We start from the raw sequence: 20,672 nt of genomic DNA, 5'->3' as shown, positions 1-20,672 counted from the left end.
GGCTAACTAATGTGTGTTTAATATTGCTATTTGTTGTAAGCCTATTTGATTGAACTAATCTAAGGGATTAGAGAGAGAGAGAGCCGGCGGTATTGAGAGAGAAGAGAGAGTGATTTTATTGTGAGGTGTGTTGTATCACCCCCATTGTGCCTTTATTTATAGTAGAAGGATAGGCAAAACCTTACGCTTTAGGATGACAACTCTTAATAGGTAATCAACTCCTAATAGGAATGTAAGATATATTCCTATATCTAGTAGGATTTACACAATCACATTCCTATTCTAAATATGACTGCAACATTCCCCATTGAATGTGTAAATCCTCTCAACAAATCATTGCATTAGATCTTCAGCATATAAGGTAGAATAGTTGATGAAGTCATCAGCACAACGGGTGAACGCGAGTCTCAAATTTAAAGAAAGTTCGCATTGGTAGTAAAACTCACAAAACCTCCCTATGGTAAAACCCAAGATATAGGGAAAACCCATAAACTAAGGAGAAAAGTGAGAAGTATGCATAATGTCTAAAACAAACGTCAAACAAGATGAAAGTAGTGAACTTAACGGAGTATGATCATCCCAAGCTGGGTGCCTCATCAAAACCTCATTAGGTAGCAAAAACCCAGTGGGAAAAATACTGTTAATCATAGGAAAAAAAGTACATTAAGATCAAGTAAGCATGCTTCTGGATACTCCCCCTGAGCTAGATATAACTTCAAAATAAGATAACTACAAGCGATTCAACTCAGATAATTTATGCATACCGATTTCTTGGACAAGCTTCTGAAAAGTAGACTTGGGCAATGACTTAGTAAAGAGATCGGCCAGGTTGTCCTGGGAACAGATTTGCTTGACTTTAATGTTCTGATGCTGCTACTACTAGTGTGAGTAAAAGAATTTCGGCGCTAAGTGTTTTGTATTGTCTCCCTTGATGTATTCATTCTTTAACTGCTCGATACATGCTACATTGTCTTCAAAGATTGTCGTAGGAAGGTCAACAACGGAAGTAAGACCACTAATGCTTCGAATATGTTCCATAACTGCTCTTAGCCACAAGCACTCACGCGATGCTTCATGCTGGGCGAGAATCTCAGCATGGTTCGAAGAAATCACAACTAGCATTTGCTTGGTAGACCTCTAAGATATAGCGGTGTCTCCAACGGTAAAAACATAGCCCGTTTGAGAATATACCCTATATGGATCAGAAAGATATCCAGCATCTGTGTAACCAACAAGGCGAGAATCAATCCGAGGACCAAAGGGGGTGGAAAATGTCTTTAACACCATTCCAGTGCCTGCGTGTGGGCGCATTGCTATATCTAGCCAAAAAATTAACAGCGAAGGAGATGTCGAGTCTAGTGCATTCAGCTAAGTACAATTAAGCCCCAATTGTACTTAGGTATGGAACTTCATGTTCGAAAATCTCTTCCCCATCCTTCTTTGGACATAAGGGATCTCGTTTAGCATTTAGAGTCCGAATGACCATAGGTGTACTCGAAGGCTTCACTTTATCCTCATTAAAACATCGCAACACCTTTTGGGTATAGTTTAATTGATGTACTAGATTCCATCCGAACAATGCTCGATCTCCAGGCCAAGACAATATCAAGTTTTCCTAAGATCTTTTATCTCAAATTCTGATTTCAAGTGGGTAGCAATTTCCTCCAGCCCTGCAGGAGTCCCAATGAGGTTCATGTCTTCGACATAAACTGCAATGATTGTAAATCTGGAATGTGACTTCTTTATGAACACTCATGGGCATAATTCATTATTCACATAACCCTGACTTGTCAAATATTCACTCAAACGGTTATACCATATTCGCCCAAAATTGTTTTAATCCGTAGAGTGACCTCCTTAAACTAATTGAGAGAGTGTTCATGGTCTAGAACTATTTGAACCAGTCAATAGAAGTCTTTTTGGAACTATTTCTTTCTTCTCATTATGCTTCCTCACGAAAACCCACTTGTAGCCAACAGCCATCACGCGTGGTGGTGTAGGAACAATAGGTCTAAACACTTTACATTTCACGAGCGAATCGAGTTCGACCGAGATTACTTGTCTCCAGTTTGACCAATCTGTTCTACGTTGGCATTTATCAACGAAAAGTGGTTCAATGTCATCACTAAGCATGATGTCAGTAGCTATTATGTACGTAAATGCATCGTTGACGATCATCTCATTCTGATTCCAAACCTCATCTAATACTGCGTAGTAGACCGAAATCTCATGATTCTTGGGGGGTCGATTTGTCTCCACTAAGCATCACCATAATCAAGAATAACCTCATGCGTTGGAATGGATGAGTGAACGATGGTCAGATTCAAACTAGGGTCACTAGTTGGTGCCGTGTTCCTCTTCCGGTGTTGTGAATCCTTTGAACCAAGGAGTCTGCCACTCTTCAGGGTCGAAGCAGATGACTGGCTAGCTGCCAATGTACCATACCACATGGAAGGTGCAGCCTACCCAGCTTCGGGGATGGTCCGACCTTCCTAGGCGGGTTGTTGACCTACGCAGGGTATATCTATCCTTGCATGTGCATTTGCAACGGGTATATGTGATCTTGTCACCTTAGCTAACTCATTAAAAGCATCTGGCATGCTCTGAGCAATGCTCTGAAGACCTATAATTCATTGCATCTCAGTTTCAGATTGGGCAGTGTGGGATCTAAATGAGACATAGTGGGAGCATACCAAGACAATTCGCAGCGTTCTCTAAGAACGTTAGCATGCTTATCTCCCCCTGATGACGGGAAGACTATCTCATCAAAGTGACAATCCGCAAAATGTACAGTAAAGAAATCTCTTGTCAAGGGTTCTAAATAGCGAACAATTGATGGCAAACCATAATCGACGTAGATTCCCATTTTTCTCTGAGGACCCATTTTGGTATGTAGTGGCGATGATATTGGCACATAAATGGCGCACCCAAGCACCTGTAAATGCGAGACATCAAGCTCGTATCCAGTAACCAACTGTAATTGTGAATAAGTTTGGGTAGCGGTGGCCCTCAGGCTGACTAACATCATTGCATGCAATATTGCATAACCCCAGGTAGATACCGACAATTTGGTTCTCATAACCAAAGTCTGACCTATCAATTGAAGGCCATTTATGAAAGCTTCTGCAATGCCATTTTGGGTGTGAACATGGGGTATAAGATGTTCCACATTAATCCCTACTGACATGCAATGATCGTCAAAAGTCTGTGACGTAAAATGTCCAGCGTTATCCAGTCGAATCGACTTAATCGGATAATTAGGGTGGTGAGCCCTTAGCTTAATAATTTATGCTAGGAGTTTAGCGAATACAGCGTTGCGTGTGGACAACAGGTAGACATGTGACAATCGTGTCGATGCATCAACCAACACCATAAAATATCTAAATAGTCTGTAGGTTGGTTAGATAGGTCCACAAATGTCCCCTTGAATCCTTTGAAGAAATTTAGGTGGGTCATGAATAATCATTGTAATCAAGGGTTGAGTATTCAATTTCCTTAAAGAATGCACATTGCATGGCAGGAATCCAACATAGGGAGGTAACCGATGCCTATGTGATGATTTAAGGATATGGCGCATCATGTCATGTCCAGGATGTCCCAAACGGTCATGCCAAATCAACAAAGTTTTCTGGAACTCAGGCATATGGCTAGCCACATGGTGGGCTTCTATGCCACGAATGGTTGTGATGTACAACCCACTCAGGAGATGTTCCAACTTTTCGTGAATACACTTCTGGCCATATTTGTACAAAGTGATACAAAGAAATTCAGAACCATTATCTTCAGTGGTTTCAATGTGATATTGATTATCTCGAATATCTCTAAAACTCAGCAACGTTCTTTTGGAACGTGGAGAATAAAGTGCCTCTTTAATGGTTAAGATTGTACCATTGAACAACTTAATATGTGCCTTTCCGTATCCTTCAATCAGGTTGGATGGGCCTAAAAGAGTTGTCAGATGTGCTTTCTTAGGTATTAAGTTAGTAAAACAGTGTCGCTCACGAAAGATGGTGTGCGTTGTAGCACTATCAGCCAGACTACTAACTTCCCCACTAGACATACCAAGAAATAAATTGATTGAATTGGTCACATGCATAAATATAAGCCCTTTCATTCAATTAAACAATTCAAGAAATAATATCCATTTAATAACAATCCATAATTCAAAACAAACCAAAAACAAACAAATTATTCCAAATACTTTGAAAAATTGTTCAAAATTAAACCATAAACCTAGATAAATAGGGGAGAGGGGCCGACCACTCCTAGTGGGTTTGGCCACTAGGGGTAAATACCCTAAAACCATGTCTAATTTATTCGTCCATAGGAATTGACACCTCTTGAAAATCTGATATCTCCATTGATGTAGTAGCATCTTCCGGATGATCCACATGTGCAAAGTTAGACTCACGACGGGAATGATACTTGACAATAGCCTCGGGGTTAGTTCGGTATATGTATGACCAATGATCCTTTGATCCACAGCGATAACACATATCCATTTCAGTAAAAGTCGATTAAACGGGAGCTTTACCCTTGTTCTTGAAGTTCAGGGCCTTAGGGGCAAGGGGTGGACGCTGCTAGGTCACATTTCCTCCTTTGGGGCCAGCACTCTATTAACCATGGGCCCATGGTAAGGCTTATCGCCCATTATCACGACCCCGATAACTTTTTCGTCGTTTGTGGCTGCTAGAATTGGTCACATACACTTCAAGCACGATGTTGAAGCCAATTGGTCGTGTTTGATGATTCTTCATCAAAAGCTAGTTCTTCTTTTCAGTGAGAAGTAGTACAGAGATCAAATCCAAAAATTTGGTGAATTTCAGGGCCTTATATTATTGCTGCAGGACAATATTGGTGGCATGGAAAGTCGAATAGGTCTTCTCCAGGAGATCTAATTCGGTCAGTTCCACTTTACAGAATTTCAGCAGTGAACGAATTCTACAAACTTCAGAGTTGTATTCATTCACGGACTTAAAGTCCTAAAAGTGAACATGCTGCTAGTTGTGTCTTGCTTCAGGCAAGTATATGTCTTTCTAGTGATCGAAATGGTCGGCCAGAGCAAGCCAGAAGGTGCGTGGGTCCTCCTCAGCGAGGTACTCAGTTTACAGAGCATCATGGATGTGTCTTCGAATGAAGATCATTGCAGTAGCTTTCTGAGCTTCGTCGACAGGTATGTCATCGGTAGGTGCCTCAATGGTGGCTCTAACACCCTTTGTAATAAGATGGAGCTTCACGTCTTGAACACACTTTAGGTAGTTTCTTCTAGAGACTTCCAAAGCAGTGAAATAGAGCTTGTTCAAGTTCAACATGTCCCTAAAACGGTGGGTACAAAAAAACATGACTAGTCATATGATGATCCATATATATATATATATATATATATATATATATATATATATATCGTAGAACATTCGAGTTCTATAGACATGTATTGCTTTAATTTATGCATGAAAACTACAAGTTTCATGTGGTAAGTTTTGAATGAAAACTTCAGGTTTCAAAGGCACTAAATATGAAACTACATGTTCAATTTAGTTTTTATGAATGATTAGTCCATAAAGGAGAGTTCATGCAAGAAACACACAATGCAATATGATGATTTAAGTGTAGTGGATTTGAGGTACTTCAGGAACTCAAGTGTTAGAGTTTTGTTACTACGAAAGTATGTCAACGGTTCAAAGTATAAAAATAAATGATTGAATCGTTAATGTCCAAAAGTGATTTTCAAGTCAATAATTTTGGATTCATTATCAGATTAATGGACTGCATGTCACTTTTAATTAATTCAATAGATCGGGACCAAATAGGGTTTATCGTGGAAGCAAAATAATGCCAAAATAATAACATTAGGTCGAAAAAGCATAGCCCAAAAAATTGGGCTCAGGTACAGCTGCAAAAACAGCTCACGGTGGCTGCAGGCCATGGGCCGAGGGTTTTGAAGCCCAGCAGTAAGTTGCTAGCTTATGTGGGCCGAATATGGGGCACGGGTCAGGCCCAGCGAAACGCTGGCTTAGGCTGGGGTTCAGGAAGCCCAGCCGGGCTGGGATTCGGGTCGGGGCGAGCTTAGCCCAGCAGGCAAGTTTGGGAGAAGTGGGCTAGGGTGCGTGACACAGCCCAATAGGCTTTGAACTGCTACAGGCAGGTTTTAAACCATGGGACAACAGGCTAAGAAGCCTACAAGCTTTCTTGGTTGGGCTTAAGGGACTTCGGGCCTTATAGAGCTAATCAGGTCGAAGCCCTAGGTTGTCTGGGTCAACGCAGCAAGCTTAAAGGCTGTTGCCGTGTGGTCTATTTAACTAGGCTTCAGGCCAGTAGTGGTCCGATGGTGCCATAGTGGGTGTTGCAGCGGTGGTGCAGTACAATGCCCAATGCAAAAAAAAAAAAAAAAATCCACATGGTTAGGGTTTGAACAAACCCTAGAGTTGCTTCTAATTTATTTATATGCTTTGACTCACAATTCCACCGCAATTTAATTGCATAATGCATGAAACAAATATATGAACATATACAATATATATATATTGGAAGGAAAATAAAAACATAGAGGGATTCATGCATCATGGGGAATGTTTTCATGCTTCGTGGACGTTTCAAATATCTTCCTTTATTTTAAGCATACCTGATTGGCAGAAGACAAAGAAGAGCCTTCGAATTTTGTGGAAGATAAACTCCTCCTGTGATTCATCAATTCCTCTACTTCTGTCAAGAGCACGTTGATAACGTGTTGTAAGCCTATTTGATTGAACTAATCTAAGAGATTAGAGAGAGAGAGAGAGAGAGAGAGAGAGAGAGAGAGAGAGAGAGAGAGAGAGAGAGAGAAGAGAGAGTGATTTTATAGTGAGTGTGTTGTATCACCCCCATTGTACCTTTATTTATAGTAGAAGGATAGGCAAAACCTCACCCTTTAGGATTACAACTCTTAATAGGTAATCAACTCCTAATAGAAATATAAGAGATAATCCTATATATACTAGGATTAACACAATCACATTCCTATTCTAAATATGATTGCAACACTATTTTATTTTTTCAATGTATTTGATTCTTTTCCATATAAAAACCAAATAGGATAAATAACAAAACATAAAAAATAAATAGGAGAGGAAAAGAATCAAACCCATCATCATCATCCCTATAACTCCATGCCTAAATTTTCTCTATTTTTTTGTCTCCTTCTCTTCCTTCTTTTTCTGTCTCTAATTACAGAACCCTCAGTCCACAGTATCCAGAACCCCCACCCCGCAGCTCGGGTCTTTATCTAGAACCTTCAGCCCATAAGGCTAGAACCCATCCCATCAATAGAGAAAAAACTAGTTTTCACAGAGTGAAAGTGATAAGGAGTTCGTTCCTTCTATTCGGTTTGGCTAGAATATGAGAAGTTTAGGCCTGCTGCAAATTAGAAACACATAAAGGGGAGGGAAGGTTGAAGGTGGGAGGTATTTTAGGAATATCAGAAAAAGTAAATGGGTATTTTGGGTAAAAAATTTGATTCCTGATGTAACCTCCTACTTAGAGTCCAATTACTACCTCTACATAATCCAATTCCGGGATATTAGGTATCGTTTGGTACGTGGGATGGGACGGAACGCAATGGGATGAGACACACTCGTCCCACTTTTGGTGCGCCAATTTGCCTGGGACGCACTATCCTATGGAACAGATTTTAGTTAATTTTTTGTGCCACCCTCCCCCATGGAACGACTTGCTCTAGCCTATGGAACACAAAATTATAGCTTTTTGGACAACAATACCCCTCCTCTTTTTCATTAATTTCACTTCGAAAATTAATCAAAATTCCAAAGAACTCTCCATTTATGCACAATTAGCATAAAATATTCATTAAAAATCAAAATTACCTCAACAGATAAACTCAAAAACTAAGTAATGGGTAATCTATGAAGGGTACGGTTGTCATTTAATCCTTCATTCCATTCCGGCCTAAGCGTACACCAAACGTAGCATGGAACCTCTATTCCGTCCCGTCTGCGTACCAAACGGTACCTTAAGGATTTGGACTCCCGATGTTGGGTGGGCCCTACATGATTTCTAATTCCCTAGTTGCTAGCAACCGCCAGAATACTTTGGGAGAGTCCAATTCCGTTTCTCCACGTTGCAGTCCCGATTGGTAAACACGCCACTAGTGTAATGATGCTCTTAAGTACTGAGCAATTTTTTTTTCATACTACGGTATATATTTATAAAAGGGATGAGGTATGCATTTACGCTATATTGTAACAAATTAATCATAATAATTTGGTATTAAACTCGCCATTTATTAAGGTCAAAACTAAAAATCTTCATTACAAGTAAAACTAAGAATTTAGTATTAAACTTGCCATATATTAAGGTCAAAAATAAGAATTTTCACTTACAAATTCAAAAAAAAAAAAAATATATATATATATATCACATAACTATAAAAAATGATACTTTTACCATCTAGTTGTACGATCTCTTTAATAGACATGCGTTGCGGCCTTATCTCTATTAAAGAGTGTGTCGCTGACTTATTAGGCCAATGGCACCATTAAAATAGTCAAGATAGATATGTAGTTTCTACGTATAGCCCTATCTGTAAGTATACATTTATAATCTGTTAATTTGTAATTCAATACGCAAGTTCATTAGTACAAGCCACTAATACAATTTTAATACTAATTTCCAAACCCGTTCCCCATTAAAAAAGTTTATTAATTTGTCACTCTAATTCAAATTCAATTCCATTTTTGATAACTATTCAAAATCTCGGCTGTCTCTCTTGCGGATTGGTGCAAAGTTATACATGTAGCCATTAGATTTAATGAGTGTCTTGAATTTGATTTTGAAATAAAACCCAGTATTTGCTTCTGAAATACAACCCATTATTTGCTTTTACCAACGACTACAGTTACAATTCCACGCCAATCCACAAGAGAGACAGAGAGGGGTTTGAATTAGACTTATCGAAAATGAAATTGAGATTGTTTTAGCAAGCAAGTTAGAGGGCAAGGGTGTGTCAAGAATAAAATGTTCATACTACTTTTTAAATTAATGTTTATTTGACGAAATGGACGAAAATGAGGGTAATTGTGACTGATGAAAATGACAGTTTCATGAAGCAAATTGAGAAAACCATTTTCACGGGATAAAGTTAGACTAATGGCAGTTTCACCGGGGCTGATCAATTAATAAGCCAAGAAAAAATGGGTTTTACTTTCATCCCTAAACAACTTTTGCCTATATATTAGGCTCTTATTAGTCGGTAAAATTGTCATAATAGTTCTTAGAGACCGCAGATTGATCAATACTGTAAGTGTTCTTATTCGCCAGCTATTCTTTTCTTCTTAATCCTTATGGTAGCATTAATATTGAACTGATTCAATTGCAGAAACCTTAAAACAAAAAGAGCATAAGGGGGCTGGTATGGGTAGGGGGAAGATTGTGATTCGGAGGATCGATAATTCGACGAGCAAGCAAGTGACTTTCTCAAAGCGTAGGAAGGGTTTGATTAAGAAAGCAAAAGAGCTGGCGATTTTGTGCGATGCAGAAGTTGGACTTGTGATCTTCTCAAGCACCGGAAAGCTTTATGAATTTGCAGGCAACAGGTTTGAGAAAAAAAAAAAATATTAATGTTCTTTCTTTCAATATATTTGGATCCCTTGGTTCTTGTATCTCTGGGTTAATCAGTGTTAATATAGTTTGCATGGCTCAGTTGTGCTGTATGTATGTTGTTGAATCTAAACAGCATGGTTATGATTTTTTTTTTTTTATTTAAATTCAAAGTTTCAAACAATTAGCTATATATTCTCTTAAAACCATTTTGAAAGAAGAGTTTCAAATCTGGAAACACAGAATAATATTGGTACTGATCTAAATTTTAGGTAACAATACAAGCTTAAGCACTCATAGCTAGAGGTTTACCACGTCTAGTAAATATCTATATATATGTTCTAAAATGAGTAATGCTACACTTATTGTAACATCCCACATCGCCCAGGGGAGTGATCCTTAAATGTTTATTCACATCTCTACCTAGCACGAGGCCTTTTGGGAGCTCACTGGCTTCGGGTTCCATAGGAACTCCGAAGTTAAGCGAGAAGGGGGCTAGAGCAATCCCATGATGGGTGACCCACTGGGAAGTTGCTCGTGAGTTCCCAAAAACAAAACCGTGAGGGAATGGTAAGCCCAAAGCGGACAATATCGTGCTAAGGTGGTGGAGCGGGCCTGGGAAGTGATCCGCCCCGGGCCGGGATGTGACACTTATCATATTTTCATACCATATTTGTATCACCTCTCTAATAGAGATGACCCACCAATACATGCGGATCTCATCTATATAAGAGAGGTGGTACAAATGCGGTATAGAAAATGTGATAAGAGTAATATTATTGTTCTAAAATTTATCAATATATAAGGTGTTACTATGAAGATCATCAAGTGTTACTGGGAGTTAAGGTATTAAGAAAAGGAAAGAAGTAGCCAAGTCAAAGGTATGATAAGGGTACTCCACAGGTAATTATTAAAGCTGAGTTTAATTTAGTGCAACTAATATTACTACGTACATATAAAAATTTGAACACAAACTACTAGCTTTAGCATGAAGATAGGCACATGAGATGATGATCAATGGGCATCTGTGAGATAGGAGTTTCATGTAGCACCTAAGAATGAGAGCAAATATTGAATAAAGTTATCTGGGAAAGTAACTCGTCTACATTGGTGATATGCAGCGTAATTTTAGTGAAATGATAAGAAATTATATCTATGGTAGTTTAAAGCTAGGAAGATACTCGAAAGAACAATATTGACCTTACATAATATTTGAAAAAGACAGTATAGCATGACAACCATATTAGATAAATGAGTTAGATACGAAAAAAAAAAAAATTACATTTTTGGAGTTCTTCCTAGTTAATGTGATGGTAACACAGACATGTATTGGTATCAATCACCGATATTTTATCTTACAAGATAAATCTATTATGGTTCTAACCCAACCCTAAGGCAACCTATGGCAAACAGAAATGCTTTTTGCTTGTTTAAGTGTAGTAATTGCTTTATTAGGGTAAGTTGCAATTCAGAAATAGCTTTGTGAAAATTACATAAGTGTTAGGGTAATTAGTTACATTTTTGGCTTTCATGGACGTAACAGCCTTCCCAACTCTTTCTTCGCCTAGAAGGTTAGGTTTTTTTTTCATTTAGTAATTCTTATATGTTGGTGATATGACATCCACTTAGATCATGTGGTCAATCATAACGTCTACGTAGCAAAAAGTAGGCATTCCCTTAAGTGTCACGTAAAAAAAAATTAAGGTTAACTTGATACTTATAGGTTGATAGAGGGAGACCAATGATATACAGATTTGTGACTTTAGGGCTGTTTTTGTCAACACCAATGCCAATTGCAGTTCACACATTTAAAAACTAAGAACTAAAAACGAGCTGATTTTCAAACAATCCCTATGTGTACATCTTGTCAATGCCCTTGGAAGCGCTTTCTAAGAAAACAACCTATAACAAAGAAAAAAACTTTTAATTAATTCTCCCAAAGCCAATGAAATACTAATTTAAGTATGTGAAACGTTTTCACTTCTAAAAACACGTTAAGACAAACCCTAAAACTATCGTGTATCTCATTTAGTAATGAACAAAAATAATAAAGTGTTTGATAATCATTTGCATTAGTTTTCATTCTTATGCTAGAAAGATAGATAAGAAATATATATAGGGGAGAAATGAGGGATATGTATTGTGGAGGAATGATGGTGGGAGAAATGTAGAAGAAAATGTGCATAAAATGAAAATTACATACAACGAAAAACTATTTTAAGTTGTTTTTACTTTCATTATTCTTTATTTCATCTCCTTCCTCCTACCACCCTTCTTCATCCCTACTTCCCCCCCTACAGATTGCTTATATCTAAAAAGCACAAGAAGTGAAAACTAAAAACTATACAGTTATCAAATAGATCTTAAGATTTTGGCCAATATGTATAACAGAATGTACTCATGAAAAGGGAAAACACAGAAAAGGGAAAACTTGGGATTCATAGTAACCAATTTCGTCACGACTGGATACCCATGTGGATAATCCTCTCCTTCTTGATTGCCAACATTCATATCCCTTAATATCTGTTACCCTGAACTATATATATATATATATATATATATATATATATATATATATATATATGTATGTATTTCTCTCTCTCTCTCTCTCTCTCTCTCTCTCTCTCTCTCTCTCTCTCTAATGTAGTGGCATAGAAATCAATGTCAACGTAAACTTTTTCCTTTAGACGATATTATTTGCCTTTGACCTTTGCATCATCTTTCTTTAGAGTCCTCATCATGAATCATCTGATTACTGTGTCATGTCCTTATTTCCAGCAGCATGAAGTCAGTGATAGAGAGATACAGTAGCATGAAGTCAGTGATAGAGAGATACAGTAGATCAAGGGAGGAACATCAGCAACTTCTTAGCCCAGTTTCAGAAGTGAAGGTCTTCTCCATCTACCTCTCGCTCATTTTTCTCTGCATTAACTATATTGGAGCATACCATATGAAATCTTAACTACATTGGAGTTTATTAATTGCAAGAGTTCGATTTCTTCTTCTTTCTTCCCTACGTTATTTGAGTTTAAAATAGATATTAGGGTTGATGAAGAGCACGATGGTAGGATGGACATGGATTTCATCACTAAACTCTGTACATAGAAACCCTAAACCCTAAATCCTAAATCTGTATATATCTGTGTATCTGCTTCAACCTGTAGAAAGTAGCAAGCATAAGTGAAATACATGATAAACCAATTTATGTTTCCAAGTATTTAACCAAATAATTTCGGATTTGCCTTACAGCTTCTAGGCATAAAACTTATAACTAGGCATTCAGTTACAACTTATGCGTCTCAAGCATTGTTTGGTTTTGGAATAAAATTTCCAAGTCCCCGCTGTTGCTTACCATTGCTACAGATTAGGAACAAATAATTATTACAATAATATTCTCTGGTCCTGCTTTGTCAAGTCAAACGAACTATTTTTTAATGGAGTTATTTTTTTAATCATCATAAGGAAGGCTTACTTCACACCACCATCAGGCAAAACTAAACATGCATACAACTTCCTTGGCACTGATCAAGCATGTTAGTTGAAACAGATTCTGATATATCATAAGAAGATACTTCGGTTCCTAACTAACATATATGTAGGGACACACGATGCTTGTATAAGTTGAACCTACTCTTCCATCATTTACTATCTATAGGATGTTTTCAGTTGCCAAGAGATGTGAACTGGACATGTTATAATCTTCCAAACAAAGTCCTGATGATGGGATGGTGAACTTGTATAACTCCATTATAAGATAGTTCGTTTGTCTTGAGTCAGAAGTACTACTAGAATATGTTGAACTAGACCAAATTGTACACATACCGCAAGAAACTACTTTTCTTTGACAAACCAGGGTTTATATATGTATTTATATAATCACAAGTTTCCAACATGTTATCGAAAAGACTTTTTCTGATCCATTTCTCAAATGTTGCATGCATTTTACTGTTTTGTTATTGTGCACTTGCTAGTTTTGGCAAGGGGAGGTAGCCAACTTAAGGCAACAACTACAGAACTTGAAAGAAAATCATCGGTACGATCTTTCTCCTTCAGTAAGAATTCAACAATTTTATTTGAAGGCACACGCACAAATAACGGTGGATGCATCTATTGTTACCATCTCATGGATAGCACTGTCATAATAAGATGCTTCATAAAATTCTTACAATGTCCTAATTCGATAACTAATTATTTAGGTTTAGGGTGCGAGCCACTTAAAAACAATGTGTTATACACTGATTTATGGTAGAAGGACTCCAAACACTGATCATCGACTTATCGTTCCTCATTGTCGTAGTACAGGCAATTCATGGGAGAACAACTTTGTGGTTTAAGTGTCAAAGAACTACAAGGTCTAGAAAGTCAATTGGAAATGAGTCTGCAGGGAATTCGAATGAAAAAGGTTAGCCGAAATGAATGATTTGATTTGTGTATAATCTAATTTCATGCTGTAATTTTTTTTTATTTTAGTAGAATTTTGACAAATATCAATCATCTAAATTCTTGCAGGAACAAATATTAACTTATGAAATAGAAGAGCTAAATCAAAAGGTAATTAGTCGATCGTCATTCCATCTTACACATTAGTACTGAAAGTTAGTACTGGTTTGGTACTGAGATGCTTTTATAAAAAGCGGGTATAAAAAAAAAAAAAGCTGAGCTCAAAAAGATATTTGGTAAACACCTAAAAACAACTTATTTTTACAGTTTTGGGTGAAAAAAAACAGAAAACGTGAAGTAGCAAAAATGAGCTTATTCTTACAGCACAATAAAAGCAGTTTTTTTTCAAAGCACAATAATACCAAACCAGCTCTTAGTTCACTCGCCATACCAATTTTTTCTTTGTTTGTTCGATGCAGCGTAATGTCATACATCAACAAAATATGGAACTGTACAAGAAGGTAAATCTCTTTTGTTTAGAAAAAAATGGAAATTACTAAAGAAGGTATTCAGATTCAATATTTAACTACAATAAGAACTTAAAAAAAGAAATCAATCATAATCTATAATTACCTTATTTGGCAAGTTAAAGTCAGATATTAGCAATAATAAACTTCATGTGGAACAGGTTTATGGCACAAGTGCTGTGAATTCAAAAAGTAACATGTCCCTATACACCTTCAACTAAGCCAGCCCAACCAACAAATATAACAGACGTCAACAAGACCAAGCAAATAAATAGCGGTAAATTTTTCTTCACGTTCATTTATCAGAAAAGATAAGTTTTTTTTTTTTTTTTTTATAAGATCAGAAAATTGGATGTTAGGAAACATCTTCATCTCAACTTTCATCTAAAATGTGCACGTTATAATGCAGAAGTATATACTTCAAGGAAGTGCCCGGATCATGGACAAGTGTCAATTGACTTTCTCTAAACAAGATGCCATATACTCCAAGCATATCAAATGTAAAAGTTAGTTTTTGCTTAGTTCTTTTTGGGCCCTGGATTGGTGGGCTTGCCTTTTTTTTTTCCGGCCTGGTGGACTTTCATGTTTCGGCCGTTGTCCTTCTCGGGCTTTTTTGTGTTACTTGTGTGCTTGCCAGACCGGCAAACTTTCTTCGGCAGACACACAGAGAATAAAAAGAAATTATTTTGTGTGCTTGGAAATGTTTAATTAGTACTAAGTTTGAACTAAACATTGTTACAGTTGTGAAGGTGCTCCAAACCGCATGAGCATTGTTTTTCGGCCATATCACAATTCACAAATGGTTTCATCCCTAACATTTCAATTCGATTAATGCCATCCTCCAAATTTGTTCTGGCATAACAACTTCATGCTTACCATCCAAATTTGTTATCGCACTTAGTATACTAATCAAAACATAAATGTAAAAATAAAATACCATTAAAAGCTAGTAACCTGCTGATTTAGTTTTTAAACTAAAATTATTATCCGAGAAAAATTAAGTTTTTAAACTCATTTAAAATTGTCAATCTCATCCTACTATTATATTTGAAGTTATTTTATCCAATATTCAATGAATCCATACAAACTTAAGAAGCTTTTTTTTTCTTTCAGAGTGCTAGCAAACTCCTCAATTACCTTCTCATTTCAACATTTTCGCTTTTACTATGTATTCCACTAGCACATGAAACAAAAAATCTAAAAAGAAAATAGTGGATTTTTATATAATAAAATTTTAGTTTTGAGTGGCACAATGAAAAGTGAGAATACTGAAATAAGAAGGTAAGTAAGAGTCTCCAAAAGAGTCCACAAATGTGACTATTTAAATACAAATTTGTTAGACTATTTAAATACAAATTTGTTAACCTACGCCACAATTTGAAGACTAAAATTTGATATTATACCATTTTACACTCGAATAGAAAGAAACCAGTTTGTTGTTTAAGGAAAAAGTTGACAGTAACGGTTTTTTAATAATAGATAAATATGTGTGAAGAGTGGATTAAAAAGCCTATAGGGAGAGTGTTACAAGTTCTGAATTTGAATGGATTCTTGGAATGACCTTAAATTATGAAGGTCAACACATTTTCCCGTTGTCAATAATCAGTTTGAGTAGAAAATATGTGGTCAAGCTCCAATATAAGCTAAGACTTGAGTGGTACGAGTTTTTTATAAAATTTAACTGTTGTACACACAATTCATATACTTGGACAAAAAAAAAAAAATACAATTCATATACAAATCTAAAAAAATATGATCTCCCGTTTTTTGGATTAGTTAAATGACCTCAAATTCTTAATAGTAAGGTTAAAATATTGATTTGTACGAAGAAGGCGCAAGTAGGATTTCAAAATGCATTCTTGGGGAATTAATGGAAAAACTCCATACTTTCTAAACCCAAAAAAAGGGCCCATTTTCAAACCTTTCAATGATGAAAATTCAGAATATTTTGACAAAAATATGAAGCTTCTTTTATTTCTAACAGCAAAAAGAACAACCACCAAAGAAAATAAGAAAAATTTGTAAATTGAAGAAATTAAGAGAGAGAGAGAGAGAGAGAGAGAGAGAGTCAAAAATCTAGTGTGGCAGTGCCGCTCATAGAAGCCAAGATTGGTACTGCGTTTGCACATTGAATTCATCATCCCCTGACAAATAATACAACCTTAAAAAACTTCTTCGAATTTTATAAAGAAACCGAAAATAAATAAATAAAACACTATTTCTATGAATCCGAACGAAGGGGTAAGAGAAGGAGGCGGAGGCTTGGGCTTTATAGCTGCTTAATTCATGGCGTAACCCTAACATCTACAAAACTTCGTCGTTTGAGTCAAGGGACTCTGTCCAACTTGCGTTTAGGATGCAGTAGAAGACCGGACGAGGCCCAACTTGACCAGCGTATGCCTGAGCAGGCCAGATAGAAAAATTAACAAACATGAAAACAATGTTATGTTGGTCAGAACTAAGGATGGGCAACGGTTATGGCAGGTAGGTAACCACGGTTATTTACCCATAATTTAAACTTTTACCCGCATAATCGTTTACCCATTGGGTATTTACATAAACGGGTATACTCATACCCATAACTGTTTATAAAGGTATCGTTTGGTATGCAGACGGGACGGGACGGGACTGAACGGAACGGAGCGGGAGCAAAGATGCCCTCGGATGGAAACAAGGAGGAAGAAGAAGGAGACGGAGAGGTTATAATTTTGTGTTCCACGGATGTGGAACGAGTCGTTTCAGGGGGTGAGGCGGAACGAAAATTCATCCAAAACTCGTCTCGTGGAACAGCTCGTTCCACCCGTTTTAGGCGCACCAAACGTGGGACGGAACGCCTTGTCCCACTCTTTTCCGTCCCGTCCCATGTACCAAACGGTTAACCATACTCATAACCTCATACTCATTTATCCATAACCGCATACCCGTTTACCCATTTACTTTTTTTTTTTTGTTTACCCGTCTACCTATTTTTTTAACAACTTGAAAATTAAAAAGAAATTTGTCATAATTTTCTTTTTTCTAACTATTAAATACAATTATAAGTACATTTAACATGTATTTTTATATTAACAGCAATATTATTTATGAATATATGCGATGTCTCCCAATTATTGGATTGTCAATCTATTACAAGAATCATGCATGGTTGCAGGTTAATTAATATTCTTGTACACATATATATATATATATATATATATATATATATATATATATATATATATATAAGTACGCATCAGCCTGCTAATAAGCTAATTTGATAAATATTTGGATTTTTATTTAGAAACATATGTTCATCGATCCAAGCCATTTAATCGATTTCTAATTTTGGGGTCAAATATTTATTGAAAACTAGAAGCCAATTAAATATATATATATATATATATATATATATATATATATATATATATAGGTACGTATCATCTGATAATAACATGTTTCTAAATGCTCAAGATAATCATTATCTTGAATTGGTCAAAGCTCCAAAAGACTCCAAAACAAAACTGTCAAACACTCTAATGCTTTGGCACATTCAATCACATATATTAAACATTAGCTCGTTCTATTAACTATATAAATTTTTCTCAAGTGAGGCATATATATATATATATATATATATATATATATATGGGTCTTTATAACCAAATATATCTCGGGATACTAAACCTAGTTAGAAACTAATTTTTTTTTTTTTTTTTTTGTTGAATTTTACATATATTAAAATAAACGGTTAAATGGGCACCCGTTTATAACTCGGGTAATACCCATAACCGCCCATTTAAATTTCACGGGTAAATGGTTATACCCATAACTGTTTATTTATCAAAACGGTTACCCATAACCATAACCGTCAAATTTTAATGGACAGATAACCGCCAAATTTAAATGGGCGGATAACCGCAGTTACCCATAACTAATGGGTATTTGCCCATCCCTAGTCAGAACTCAGAAGGGAAAATTGTTTCAGTGTACCAAGAACAAGGTCTGGTACATCAATTCTAGTAATACAATTAGTTAGAGATTTTGTGTTTCAAGTTTCCAAGCAATTGCATTATTACAAATGGTGTACCACAACGTGTTAAAGGCACATTGAAAAATCTCTCCTCAAAAGGAAAGAAATAAACAATTAGCAATCGGAGCTCACTCATTCTGGACACTACAACAAAATTGTTGTTCACCATTGACCCTTTCGTCTCTCTTCGTTCCTTCCTCTAGTGCCAATTTTCTGTTCACACTTCGGTATTCTCTCTATCTCTCATTGTTTGAATGTTTCGGTTTCTCTTTGACACTCCAAGAATCAAAGGATTACAAATGTAGTTCCTTAAAGAACAAAAATTTTAGAAACCACAATGGATACACGAGTTCTTACAATCTAGGGATTGGCATGCGCGAATTTGGTTCCAACATAAAGCTTTCCTCTATTCACACTTTGGTATTTTCTCTCTCTCATCGATTAAATGTTTCGGTTTCTCTTTGACACTCCATGAATCAAAGGATTACTAGTGTAGTTCCTTAAAGAACAAAAATTCTAGAAACCACAATTTTGATCCGCAAGACACGCGAGTTCTTACAATCTAGGGACTAGCATGCGCGAATTTGGTTCCAACATAAAGCTTTCCTCTGTGCGCACTTTAGTATTCTCTCTCTCTCTCTCTCATCGATTGAATGTTTCGGTTTCTGTTTGACGTTCCATGAATCAAAGGATTACAAGTGTAGTTCCTTAAAGAACAAATTTTTTAGAAACCACAGTTTATAGAGCTAGGGCCGGCCACATGTGTAAGGTTTTGCCCTGACATGTGTCAACATCTGATTGGCCAAGGTGTGTCATCCATAGGATGGATGAGGAAAGAATTATCCCAAGATATTATTTAGGCTTTTTAGCCAATATGGCCCCTGAGATTTGCATAACTCCTCGCTTTGGTCCCTGAGATTTGAAATCAATAGAATTGGTCCCTAAATTTGTCCACCATAAATCATTTTGGTCATTTCATGAAAAATCTCCATTAAATAAAAATAAAATGACCAAAATACCTTTAATTTTTGTCAAATCATTTTTGCCCATTGTTTATTAAAATTGAGGGTATATTTGTCATTTTGATCCTTATCTAACATAATTTTGCACGGAATGACCAAAATGATTGATGGTGAACAATCTCATAGACCACTTCTATTGGTTTCAAATCTTAAGGACCAAGGTGATATGTTATGCAAATCTCAGGGACCATTTTTGCTAAAAAGCCTATTATTTATTAAATAATATCTTGAATTTATTTGGTGGAATCCCAGTTTGATTGTGATTCCATTCTTGATAAAGTTGGTCTTCCTTTGGGTAAGTATAAAGATAGAATTTAGTAATTAATCATATCTTTAATGTCTTTGACTTATCTTCTTGACACATGCAAGGAAACTTGATGAGATGGTAGTCAGGGCCTTAGGGATGTTAGATTCTGTGTGATTAAATGTGGGCCTAGCCAATTTAACAAGGGCATTGTTGTATTTTGCTGGTAAAAATTTACGTATCAGCTCCAAAAAATTTCAAATTATTTTTGGCTCCATAATAATTTTATTTTTGGTTGCTTCGTGAGTATTCTTATACAAACTTTTCGTAGGATTGAGTCTTTGATACGCCCGATTTAATGTGTCGTTGGAACCCATTGTTGTGTGATGGATCCCATACAATTATTATTTGAGTTTAGCATGTTACATTTAGGTGTATTGAAGAGTTACTCTCTTGCTAGTGCGGAGTTGTGAGCCTTAAAAGTGAAAATATTTTTCAATGTGCCGTGAACACAACACGGTACATCAACTATCATAATATAAGTGGTTGGATACATAAATAAAATTTACAATAATTTGTATTATGACATTTGGTATACTGAACTATATTTCCGGTACACTAAAACATTTCTCCTAGTAGTGTTGTCCAAGGTACTAAAGATTGGACTGCTAAGGCTGGAGCCTTTAACATGACTCTCCCCAATAGAACCGAGTTTGATACTACCAGGATTCAGCCAAAATAGTAAAATTGGGAAGGGAATTTCTGTTAAAACCCATTTGTCTCTGGACAGTACAAGTTTTCCACCGACACCTTTTTTTCTCAATATTCTCTTGACACCCAAGATAATTTTTTAGTATTCCAAGAATAACCTCTTGTACACCCTTGTCCTCCATCTATAT

General features: G+C 36.3%; 1 protein-coding gene across 1 annotated transcript; it reads left to right on the top strand.

Annotated features, from left to right (window-relative positions):
• The first annotated feature begins 9,405 nt into the window (after positions 1-9,405).
• Positions 9,406-14,719, top strand: LOC137724720 (agamous-like MADS-box protein AGL21). Its single transcript, XM_068463438.1, has 7 exons — positions 9,406-9,587; positions 12,403-12,481; positions 13,563-13,624; positions 13,894-13,993; positions 14,101-14,142; positions 14,451-14,492; positions 14,660-14,719. Exons 1-7 carry the CDS (start codon positions 9,406-9,408, stop codon positions 14,717-14,719), a joined length of 567 nt encoding a protein of 188 aa, XP_068319539.1.
• The last annotated feature ends 5,953 nt before the right edge of the window (positions 14,720-20,672 follow it).

Source organism: Pyrus communis, chromosome 1, assembly GCF_963583255.1.
Source record: "Pyrus communis chromosome 1, drPyrComm1.1, whole genome shotgun sequence".
In the NCBI taxonomy this organism is placed as follows: domain Eukaryota; kingdom Viridiplantae; phylum Streptophyta; class Magnoliopsida; order Rosales; family Rosaceae; genus Pyrus; species Pyrus communis.
Note: the sequence above shows the minus strand (reverse complement) of the source record. Positions and strands in the feature narration are given on the sequence as shown.